The sequence below is a fragment of the Ictalurus punctatus genome, chromosome 16, assembly GCF_001660625.3.
Source record: "Ictalurus punctatus breed USDA103 chromosome 16, Coco_2.0, whole genome shotgun sequence".
NCBI classification, from domain to species: domain Eukaryota; kingdom Metazoa; phylum Chordata; class Actinopteri; order Siluriformes; family Ictaluridae; genus Ictalurus; species Ictalurus punctatus.
In genome coordinates this window covers 3645958-3658992 of record NC_030431.2, presented here as the reverse complement: position 1 = coordinate 3658992, position 13035 = coordinate 3645958, and the positions used below count along the sequence as shown (strand labels likewise).

The following is a 13035-nucleotide window of genomic DNA, read 5'->3' as shown; positions in this document are numbered from 1 at the left end:
CTTAATTAGGGTTTTATGTAGTCAAATATTCTGTACAACAACTGACATAACTTTCTTGTGCATCACTGTGCTATTTAGCTACAAATTAGCCAGTTAGCTATGTATGTTTATATACTCAGCAAAAAAAAAAAAAAAGAAATGTCCCTACACATTCGATTGCTTTTATTTCCAGCAAATTTCTTAATATGTGTAAATATTTGTATGAACATAAACTCATTCAACCACTGACACATAAACTGAACAAGTTTCACCGACGTTTGAGGAACAGAAATGGAATAACGAGTCCCTGAACAAAGGGGGGGGGGGGGGGTATTAAAAGTAACAGTCAGTATGTGGTGTGTCCTCCAGCTGCTTTAAGTCCTACAGTGCATCTCATCCTCATGGACTGCACCAGATTGGTCAGTTCTTGCTGTGAGATGTTCCCTCACTCTTCTACCGAGGCGTTTGCAAGTTCTCGATCACGTCTGGTGTGGACACACACGGTTACATGTAATTTTCCACTGCGAGGGCGATCAGCTGTCCTTTCTGTCTCCCTGTAGCACTGTCTTAGGCATCCCACATTACAGACATTGCAGTTTATTGCTCTGGCCACATCTGCAGTCCTCATGCCTCCCTGCAGCAGGTCTATGATATGTTCATGCAGGTGAGCAGGAACAATAGGCATGTTTTTTCTGGTGTTTTTCAGAGTCAGTAGAAAGGTCTCTTTAGTGTCCTACGTTACTGTAACTGTGACCTTAATCACCTAGCGCCTGTAAACTGTTCATGTCTTAAGGACTGTTCCACAGGTGCATGTGCAATAATTGTTTACGGTTCATTGAACAAGCAGGAAAAACATCGTTTAAACCCTTTCCAATAAAGATCTGTAAAGCTTATTTGGATTTTACAAAATGATCTGTAAAATACCGTCTCCTGAAAACGGGACGTTTCTTTTTTTGGTGAGTATAGATAAAGAAGTATGCTTTTTGCTAAGAATGTACTTATCAGTTTTGCTGTACTGCCAGATAAATGATGGTATGTGTCTACTAGAGGTATGCATTGGGACTGGGATACCACAAGACTCACAGGACCCAACATAAAAGTTACGGGAGCTTGGGGTTTTTTAACCTTCGTGTGGGCAAGGGGCCAGATATAAAAAAACAAACAAACCAATCATGCACACATCTAGTTTTTACTGAAAAAGCTGCCCTTTACATGGTGAAAATGAAGGAAAGAGAGAAAGTAGACACACTTTTGAGATCCAGAGTGTATCTGAAATCATATGGGGTCAGTGTTTAAACTGAAAGACATGCTGGGATCTTCCTGTCAGGGATAGTGACCATCAAAGTAGCCCAACATCACTACTGCCAAGTACTAACTTGCTTTGCCCCTTCTTGTGACCCTCATAAACACTGCTGCCTCAGGCATGATTTCCTGATAAAACTGATAATATTGCTCACACTCGGGCTTCTGGAACATACTGGGGTAGAAGGTTTGTCAAACAGACATTCATTATTTCTTTGTAATGAATAATATACTTACACAAGACGTGGCCCAATATTGACAGAAAAACATTCGAGTGTCATGCTGTTACCCAATAGTTTGAATTAGCCGCAGCTAATCCAATTGTATTGACTCAAAACAAATGTGGTTAATCTAGCACAAATATTTGGTGTAAGCATTGCATAAATGGTGCACAGCTTAAATGTAAAACACTATATAGCTAAAGATTTGAGGATAATTGACCGTCACACCTATATATGGGTGAATGAATTTGTATTCTGTAGGATTGAAAACTTTTTTCACTGGAACTAAGAGGCCCAAACCTGTTCCAGCATGACAATGCTCCTGTGCACTAAACGCGCTCCATGAAGACATGATGTGGCAAGGATCAAGTGGAAGAACTTGAGTTTCCTGCACAGAGCCCTGACCTCAACCCCATTGAACACCATTGGGATGAACTGGAATGCTGAGTGCACCCCAGACCTCCTCGCCCAATATCAGTGTATGACTTCACTAATGCTCTTGTGGCTGAACGGGCACATCTTCACAGCTATATTTCAAAACAGTTGAGCCAGAAGAGTGCAGGTTAAAACAGAAGGGGGGGGGGGACTAGATTTGGATGGGATGTTGAAAAAGAACATAAGGTTGTGATGATCAGATGTCCACAAAGTTTTGGCTACATATTGTATATAATGACATATCAGTTTTTTCCTACACTGACTGTGCACGAATCCTGAATGCATTATACAATGCAGATGTGTGCTTAAGTGAATTAAGGACTAGCACTTATTCCATTAAACAAATATATTTAATTACATTTTGAGCAGTTCCACTGTTCCATTTAAACGAACAAACCAAGCTAACTAGCTTATCCATTAAAATTCCTTTGCCTGGATGCTTCATTTTTTTGACAATGAATATTACTGTATTGAGGGTATCAAACTGAAGACAATGTAGAAGAAGAAGAATTTTATACCCTGTTGTACAGGTGTTTCTTTCTGACACAGTTGAACAAATGCGTTTTAGTGTTCACTATTAAAATATTTACTGTATAAGTGTAATTCTTAGGAACTCTCCCAATGTATTGTGTTCACTTCAGCTCAGCTCACAGGGACAAAATCTTGGGGGTGGGGTGTTAGATCTTCTCAAACCCACTGTAATATGCAGCCTGAATAAAAGGCAGTGTTGCCAACTTGCAACTTTGTTGTTAGATTTTAAGATGACTTTTTAGAGCCCTTGGCTTTATTTTAAAAAACAGCCTAGGAACATATCCAGCAAGTTTTTGAGCGTATGCCAAGGATGGTCCTGTACTTGGTACAGCTCTGCAGTTCACATCACAGCTGCTGGTTTTAAGAGTTAAAAGAGCTGGTTCAATCAACTCACAAACAGTGTGTACAGCCTGACTGAGTTGTGATAATGCAAGCCTATGTTCCCAATGACCAATCACTGATCACCATTGTTCCAAATGACCAATTACTGATCACCATTGTTCCAAATAATCAATTACACTGATCAGCTTTGTTCCAAATGAACAATTACACTGATCAGCTTTGTTCAAAATGAACAATTAAATATCAGCATTGTTCCAAATGACCAATCAATGATTACCAATGTTCCAAATGACCAAGCACTGATCAGCATTGTTCCAAATAACCAAACACTGATCAGCATTGTTCCAAATGACTAATTACACCGATCAGCATTGTTCAAAATGACTAATTACACTGATCAGAATTGTTCCAAATGGCCAATCATGGATCAGCATTGTTGCAAATGACCAATCGCTGATCATCAGTGTCTCACATGACCAATCATTGATCAGTATTGTTAAAATGCCCAATCACTGATCACCATTGTTCCAAATGACCAATTACACTGATCAACATTGTTCCAAATGACCAATCACTGATCAGCATTGTTCCAAATGACCAATCATTGATCACCACTATTCCAAATGACCAAATACACTGATCCCCATTGTTCTAAATGACCAATCACTGATCACCATTGTTCCAAATGACCAAATACACTGATCACCATTGTTCCAAATGACCAAATACACTGATCACCATTATCCCAAATGACCGATTTGTCCCACCTGCACACTTATTTATTCTTTGTATTAAACTCTCTTCTTGGTCATAACTACAAGTAATTAAACATAGCTATTCCATCTATAACTGTTTTCCTTGAAACTTTGTCTATTTCTTGACTCCTCGCTACCACTGCTTCATTTTGGTAGCATTTGTGATAGAATATTGTAAATATGTATATAGTTCGTTTGTGGTGCCTTGAACACAGATTTCTACTACAAGAAATAGGTTATAATTATACTCTATCTCTATTTCTTCCCAGTATATATATATGTATATTTTTAATATACAAAGGATCGTAATGGATTAATGAACATGCAAGTTAGTCTATGATGTCATCTTAGCACCTCATTTTAGCACACTTTAGCTATTTCCGCTGAAAAGAGATGGCGTCCTCACAGACACACGCGCACACACACACCCATTGTTCATTTATTTTACCAATTTGCCTGATTAAAACTGACACAAGCTTGATAAACAATTAACACATTGGTTAGATCTTATGCAACAAGTGTGCGTGTGTGTCTTTTTCTCTCTGTCTCTCGCTCTCTGTGTGTGTGTGTGTGTGTGTGTGTGGTGTGTGTGTCTAGGGTCTGTATGATGTTGATCATGGGATTTCGGACCCGGTGTGTTTTTGTTTTGTTTTTGGGTGTATGCCCCCCCACCCCACCTCTCCCCCGCTCTCCAGCGATGTTCACCGAAGCGCCCGCGGGTGGCGCCAAATGAGCAAAGAGCGCCCTCACCTCCTGAACTGTTCCGCGCGAACACACCAACCGGCGCGCGCTCATATCCGACGCGACCCCACGACTCGACCGATCTCCACATCTGACGGGCCAAATCGTTGTGGAGTTGACGGGTTTGTGACAGGGCCTTACAGAAAACACGGCCATTTAAAAAAACAAACAGAAAAAAAAATAATAATAATAACAGCAACAATAAACGGCTCGTTATCGTTTATTTTCGTTCAATACAATATTAGTACGTATTAGAATCATCACTGCCTTGAAGGAAACTAGTTACTGAACCTGTGGGACTCATTAGATCCCACCCCCCTCTCTCTCTCTGCCCCCCCCCTCCCTCCTCTTCATCCTCAAACTCCTCCTCGCGCTTCAGCGTTCCGGCGGGAAGCGCGCGCACAGCCGAGCGCTAAAGAATCGCCTCAGTTTTCCTTTTTTTTCCACACTCGAGGAGAAGCTCCACACATGATTCAAACTCAAATTGGGCTCGCTTTCTTAAGAAAAAGGAAAGAATTCCTCCGGCTTTCGCAGTCAGATAAGTATGGTGTAACATTTGTGGGGGACACTTGTGCCGTTTCTCCCCCCCCCCCCCACCCCCCTCTCTCTTCCTTCTGAAGAGGGACCATCTTCAGCTAAAGTGTGGATTCTCTGACTTGACACTCCGCGAGTGAGTCGTGTTTCTGTGTTTAGCAACCTCAAGACTTCTCACACGTCGTTTTTATTTCAAAACTGTTCTTCGTCTCGTGTAAATCCGTCTCAGACATTTCTGAAGAGCGCGTCTGCGGCTGTCCGAGCGGCCGGGCTTCGTGAGAATGGCGGAGGCGAATAAAACGGTCACTTAACGGATTTTCTTCGTCGACGAGACGGATTTTGTTGTTGTTCTTCTTCTTATTATTATTCTTCTTCTTCGTCCCCCCCTCCTCTTCATGGCTGGATTGTGTATATGAGAGGGGCTGTGGCGTTTTTGGTGTTGTTTTTTTTTTTTTTTTTTTTTTTTTTTGCTTTCTGGAGACACAGCAGCAGGCTTCATCTCCATCCTTCACACCAAGACACACCGAGTGAACCGACTCGAAGTGACGAAGAAAAGATAAAAGTGGTCCACGGAGGTAAGCTCGGTATTATGAAGTTTAAAGATCGCGTACGGGCTGTTACTAAGCGTCGTTGTCGTGCCCCCCACCCTCCCCCTCCCCCCCTTTTCCATTTCGGATGGATGTCACTTGAGGAATTCACTTGAGGAACCGTCTAAATGGCGTAGCTGCGACTGAGGGAATCGTTCAGACGGTGTCGAAAGAGAAAGAACCCGAGACCCCCCCCCCCCCCCCCCCCCAAACACACACACAAAACAAACAAACAACAACAACAAAAAAAAACCCCAGAAATGTGCATCTCGACTTGGATGGAAACCCTGTCATGTTTGCGTCATGCGTTTTGGATGTAGATAGCCGTTTTACGCTTCAGATGAACCGTTGGAGGATTGGGATGCAGATTGCTTGCATAATTGGCCACTGACACTTGTTTGCCTTGCATTGGTGAGTCCTTTGGGGATATGGTACGATTTGATTGGGATGCATGCAACACTGTGTCACTTTTTACAACCAGAGCTCATAAAGCTTGGCGTGAAACCTTTTTTTTTTGTGCAGGACCATTTTATGTTCAGTCCCATAGGGGTGCAGGCTCGTGCCGTGCGAGTAAGATTACACCGCATATATATATATATATATATATATATATATCTCCTGAGTAATACCACACTGATCCACCTAGAGAGTGTTTGATTTCCACACTTTGCATGGGCAAAAAAAAAAAAAATGCGGACTGAATCTCGAAACAGATCTCACGAAGTGAGGTTTACACCCCGAGAACCGTCATCGTCCGACTCTCCAGGCTCACCGCCTTAACCTTACGGGTTTTTAAAGCAACCCTGGGACCATCAGACCCACCAGCCTGCTTCGGAAATAAAAACCCTGAAGGACCTGTTTTTTAACGTATGTAGTTGTAGTATATATTTGCATCCCAGAAGCCCTCTTTTCTCCCAGAGCGTTCCTCGAGATTCACCGATCCATTCGCCTTAAAACGTAACGGATCACCAAATGCAGCCCGCTTCGGAAAGTCGAATCCGAACCCAGAGGCCAATTTTAACAGCGTGGTAAACTTCTTGCAGTAGTAGAATCAAATAAATAAATGAAATAAAATAAATCAAGGCGCACTAATATATGAAGTTTGCATCGTTAATGAAATATGTATCATGTGGATGCGAGGCATTAAAGATAAGGATCATAAAATTAATTTCCGACGACTACGTGCTCGTAGTATGCCGTCGTGATGAATAACCGAACGAACGCACGCACGCCGCAAATTAATTAATGCGAACGCACGTTTCTGAGACGAGATGCCAAGGTTGAGTGGATTCGCTGGTGGGGAAATTTGAACGAAGCAGCAGTGCGCATAAACGACTGAAGCGTGCCACGCTGAAATGCTAAACCTGTTGAACTTGAATGAATGCGATAACAGATGATTATTTAGAGCACTGGGGAAAATTACGGGGAAAAGAAGAAAAAACACACACACACACACACACACACACACACACACAAAAAACCCCCCAAAAGGTCACAACACTTAGGGGCGATAAAATGTCCAACATGAACTTTAATTATTACGGTAAGATGAGCCGTGGGATTTGAAAGGTGCTCGTGCGTTTATATGCATATTAGGTTTCAGGTGTTGAACAAAAAGGTGTTGGCTTGGAAATGGAGCCAGTGCATCAACATGTGTTTTTCTTGCGAGGATTACTAACGGAGACCTGGAATAAAGGGTGGAATTGTTGAAATGTCATATGGCAGTACCCAAAAATGGTTGGCTTCTGCTTTTGTTGAGCATCACTGCTGGCAAAACAGAGCATCCCATAAGATCTCATTATCATTAAGTATCATTAAGACTCAGGTTCCAACCTATTATATGGTAATAGGCACTTTGTTTTATATGTACATAATAGTGCTATGTAATAACACAGGAATCATTTCACTGGAGATAAAGCTCACTCGTTTAATTTGAGAAGATTTTATTTTATTTTTTTTAAACCATATCCGTCTTCAGCACCTCCTTATCAGCGATGTAGACATTCTGTCTGAGCTGTGACTACTCCCCCTACCCTCTACCCCTTACCCCCTGCAATGACCTCCACCCCATACCACCACATCCACGTTGAAGAATTCATCTTCATGAGTGTGTGAATTTGCAAAGACTGCCCGTTATACACTTCTGGTTTGGAAACAACGCCCATAAACACAATGAAACCTTTCTTGAGCGTGACAAAGATTAAATGTTTGGTTAATGCAGCATGTTGACCTGTTTAGTCAAAGCAAGCATGGTCACTTACTTGTATGTCAGTTTATTCAATCCTTCAATACAAGCTGCTTTACACTCTTGGAAAAAAAAAGTGTACTGAACTGAACCAATCTTCGACGCTGAGGTGATAATCTTAAGGGTGCATCTGCTGTAGCGATAGTATGTATCGTTTACCTAGTAGTGTACATTTAAAGGTAAAATATGTCCACATTTCCAGGTAAATGTTAGGGGGTACGGTGGCTTAGTGGTTAGCATGTTTGCCTCGCACGCCCAGGTTTGGGGGTTTGATTCCCAAGCATGTGTGGAGTTTGCATGTTCTCCCCATGCTTCGGGGGTTTCCTCCACCAGTCCAAAGATGTGTACACAATGATTGTGCCCTACGATGGGTTGGCACCCCATCCAGGATGTCCCCCGCCTTGTGCCCCAAATCTCCTGGGATAGGCTAAGTAGGATAAGCGGTACAGAAGGTGTATGGATGGAAGATACATATTAAAGGTTCAACTGATAAGGTTACCAGCTACAAGGAAACACGTACACGGTTACGCTACAGATTCACACGGCCCAAAAACAATCCACGGCCCAACAAGTCCAACCTTCTCTTCATCCTATAATCTCACCTGGATACTGTACAAGTCTACCTAGGAACTGCTGCTATAATCATAAAGACTGTCCTGTGCTACTTTTCATAATCCGCTTATAGCGAATATCCTTTCAACACACTCCATACTGCTTGTCTTTACTCTTCTACACCTGTATACTGTAATGATTTATAATCCTACCATCTGGTGTCAGCTGGAAGAGAATGTGTTGTGTGCTGAATGACTAAGATTTGTTAATTTAAGATTCATTGATCTTTTTAGACACGCGTTGTAGCAACGTTCACATTCTAGAATTTTGGTCGAAATGTTCAGACGATGCCAGAACTTGATTGTCGGCCACTAAATTAGCCGTCGTATTATCATTCTGACACCATCAACCTCATCTTACCTCATGACCAAATAGGTTTTAATCCCCAGTAATATTATGGTGAAAATCGTACTGTGTAGAGCAGCCTAAAAGAAAACTATATTACAGTTGGGTAAGAGTCGACAATTAAAGCCATTAAAATGGGAAATTTGCTTTTAAATGTAATTATATTTTTAACCTGATAGGTGCTTAGCATATAAAGCATTTCAATTCCAGGTTGATTCATAGTTAAGTAGTCCTACAGCCGTGCAGTGAAATGTAGTGTTAGATAACTAATAGAGTTTCTCAAGAAGAATTTGGATGGTTTGCGCTCTTCTCGTCAAGAGAATTATACTGAAATATTATAAAATCGCTGGAAAGTTCTGTTCACTGTTCAAATGCTGTTTTAGAGCATAAAATTAAGTTAACCAGCTACTATTTCATTTGAGACTACTATGACACCATGCTAGTAATGTGCTGGCCAGAGAATTACTGTTCCTGATGGTAACATTATACCAATTTTAAATAATATATTTTTACAGACACTACATTAAATGATCTTTAAATACAGTTTTTAAGTTTATATATATAAAAAAAAATCACTTGCAGCACTACTGGAAGTTTCTTAGCAAACATGTATATCGCTGATGCATTTATATCATCATGGAAATGCTTTCAAGAATCATATGATATTTTTGTCACATCGCCCAATCCTAGGCTCAGATTTGAGGGCATGATGGTTGCTAGGTGCGTAGGGTTATGAGTTCAAACCCCAGGACTGCCAGAATGCCATTGTTGGACTTTAATCCTCAGACGGATTTGGATTTCGCTCCACACCCATGCTTAGGATAAAAGCGCCTGCCAAATGAAAAAAAAAAAAAAAACAAACAAGAAAAATCTTTCCTGTCTTACAGTTGAATTAAAAAGTGTTAGCATAGGCGTTTATGTGGTGGCAACTATGAATAATGCAAAATCAACAACATTTTATATTGTGCGCTTAGCACTTTTGAAAGCTCTTATCTTACCACAGAGCATGTGGACACGAGGGGGAGTTTGGCAAGTCTCTTATCTTAAGAATGTTTCGAGAATTTTTTGAAGGTTTGAGGTTATTCTGGTTTGGGCAAAAATGTGGGAAGACAAATGCAGGAAGACATTTGTTTGCCTTGGCTGTTGTGGAAATGTATTGACTATCTTTCAGGGATTTGTGTTCTCCAGTTGATTGATGAAGTTGGACATTGAGTTGGTATACATGGCCGAAGTGTAAGCAGAAAAAAACCCCCCCACAATTTAAAGAATAAAGTGGAAGAAGTTAGGATCAGGTTTCCTTCCTCATAGGCATTAAGAGTTGCCTTAGAGCCTCTGTGTCTGTAAACAAGTACATGTTTAACGTCAGATAATGTATCTACAAGTTATTATAAATATTGCATAAATCCACATAGGCTAATGCTACTTAATACAGTAAAGTAAAGCAGCGTTTTAAGTCTGATCTGTTTGTCAAACAGAAACGGTCTGCAGTGTGTCAAAAGTACATGAACTGAAGACTCAGACATAAAGTGAATTGTGAATCGTGTGAGATTGATGGGTTTTGCAGCAGGTTGTCATGTTTTAGTAGGTTCATCTAGTCATGATTTATTGGTTTTATTTCAAATTCAGAAAGCAAATAAGCATCTAGACTTGTGTCACACATTTAAAAAAAAAAAAAAAAAAAAAAAGAGCTATATTTTTATATTTATATCTGTAATATTGTTCCAAAAAAGTATTGTTCTAGTTCATGTAACATGTCTCCAGGCAGTCATTAACCTTTTTGTGAAGATTCTCCACTCATAGTTTGAAGCAGACAGAGTTATTGCCTGGGCCTTTAGAAAGTGGGCTTTATGCCCCACTTTCTAATCACATGTAATCTTTCTAAACAAATGGGCACCAGGCTGACCTGCATATGCAAAAAAACAAAACAAACAACAACAGCACATCAATAAATGGGCAGTTAGATCGTCAATATGCTGCAATCCCAATCCCGGCAGATACAGAGGAATTGGATTTCTGATTGGATTACAGTGCTTTCCGGTGTTTAGCTATTTTGTGTTCCGCTCATTTGATTTGCTTCGCTTCAGACCAAGAGCGATTGCATGATGGTGCAGCACCGTATTGATCTCAGTTCATACCAGTGTGCCGTTGGTACTTTGTTTACACATAGGTGTACAAGTTTCGTCAAGGAGTGATCTGTCAAAGCATTAAGACTCGACTCAATAAACAATCTGCTTCTCTTTCAACTAACAACAAGGAATAGGCTCACCGAGGAAATAATTAAAGTCTGAAAATAATGTGGAGGCTGAAAAAGAGAATGCCTCAGCTTGGGGAATGTGGATGAAAGCAGACACTACAATAGAGGGTATTCATTAAGGGAGGCATAGCAGGTTAGAAATCCTTCATTACCATTACAGTGTGTAAATTAGCTTTGCAACAGCAGAGCCGAGATCAAATGGAGATCGCTCTTAAAGTTTACAGTTAAAGGCTTGGCTCTGTGACTGGAGTACTGGGGAACAGTGTTTGTTTGAGTTAAATATCTTAAAGGATTGGTTTCACTCTGCGATGCTCAGTAGTGGCCTGCTGTGTAAATATTCTTCTGCTTAACCACATCTGTCATCTCATCAGCACTCCTCCAGTTTAGCGTTATGGATGAATTGAAAACCCTCGCTTAAGTAATCTCTCCTTGAGTCATAGTCTTCCACGCTAATAAGACAGTCATCGCTAGTAAATTTTGTGTTAAGTTAAATACATGTTGGGGAGAAATACATTACAATCCAGTTACGAGCTGGGTCTTAGTGAGGTTGTAAATAATGGAAACTGTGCTGAGCTGTTGTTTTTGAGCACAGTCACCCATACATTCTTAATAAAAAGCCCATTAAGAACTGCCTTATTACTGGTGTTAAATCATTAATTTCCGAAAGCAGCTTATCTTGGACAGCCATTCAAAAGGGTAATAATTAGCAGTTTCCTGGTGGCATTAATGAGGATGAGTCTTCGGAGAAACACTGAATTTGTTGCATGGGCTAAATTGAAGAATATTATGATATGCTGTGTCAGAAACTCATTCAGTATTGAACAATATATTGAAAAGGTATATTTTTATAATTAAATACCTATGGTAAAGAATGCAAGATAATGACAATGGAAGCTTTTTAGTGGTTACAGGGAATTAAAACCCATTTTTCCCCAAAATTATTATTATTATTATTTTTTTACCTGGATTTACTGTTTACCGTGTACACAAAATACAGATCAGTTATATCCTGGAATTTGTAATGTTGAAATATCTATTTCAGTGCTGTTGATAATGTTTATGCGCTACACCCTTCTTTATGATTTAACCTATTTTTTTTTTTTCTCATTCTTTATGTTTTCCAGACTAAGGTGCTACCTCCCTGGCACATCATGGACTTCTCAGTGGGATTGTATCTGCTATGGGCATTAGTGTTGAACTTTGGGCGTGGCACACTGGGTGGCATACTGTACCGTATGCGTGAAGAGCAGCCGCCAAGCACCCTGATAGGTAGTCTGGCGGCTGATCAGGGCTTACCTGACTCTGGACATCTGTACAAGCTGGAGGTGGGCGCCCCTTACCTGCGGGTGGACGGCAAAACAGGGGAAATTTTCACCACTGAAATCCCCATAGACAGAGAGACGCTGAAGGATTGTCGGATGAAAGGAAAGCCGTGCTTTCTGGAGTTTGAGGTATCTGTCACGGATCTCATCCAGAACCAAAGCCCCCGGCTGATTGAGGGACGGATCGAGGTGCTTGACATCAATGATAACACCCCACAGTTTCCCTCACCTGTCCTCACGCTCTCTGTGCAGGAGAACACTCACATGGGTGCCACCTTCTCCATCCCGCTGGCCACTGACAAAGATACAGAGCGTAATGGTGTAGCTGACTATACCCTTACTGCCGGACCAGAGGCTGTTGCACTCTTTGGCTTACAAGTGGCAGATGACAGGGGTGAGAAATTGCCTCAGCTCATTGTGATGGGAAACCTGGACAGGGAGTTAAAAGATTCCTATGACCTAACCATCAAAGTAGTGGATGGGGGAAGCCCACCTCGTTACAGTAGTGCCTTGCTGCGAGTCGTCGTCACTGATGCCAATGACAACGCACCCAAGTTTGAGAAATCGTCCTATGAAGCAGAGGTTTCAGAAAACAGTCCTGTTGGACACTCTGTGTTACAGGTAAAAACATATACACTACACAACAATTAACCTTTATATCTCAGCAAGAGAAGAAAAGGAGAGTAGGAGATGTTTTAATGAGCACTGCTGTTTCAATACCCACAACTGCCTCACTTTTTTACTTTGATGCTTTTTATAAACAGAGCAGTATATGGTTTCCTGGGTTAATTGCTTGAAAAATCTAGTATAAATTAACAGGTTTTTTTTCC

The 13035-nt window shown here is 40.9% G+C and overlaps 1 protein-coding gene across 2 annotated transcripts in view; it reads left to right on the top strand.

The window, feature by feature from the left end:
- Positions 1-4667: 4667 nt before the first annotated feature.
- The window catches only part of pcdh1a (protocadherin 1a), a 73317-nt gene continuing 64949 nt past the window's right edge, over positions 4668-13035 (top strand). For both annotated transcript variants that reach the window (XM_017488294.3, XM_053687019.1), the window contains exons 1-2: positions 4668-5415; positions 12008-12826. In XM_017488294.3, coding sequence (XP_017343783.1) covers positions 12035-12826 — 792 coding nt within the window. In that variant the 5' untranslated portion in view covers positions 4668-5415; positions 12008-12034. The remainder of the gene's footprint in view (positions 5416-12007; positions 12827-13035) is intronic.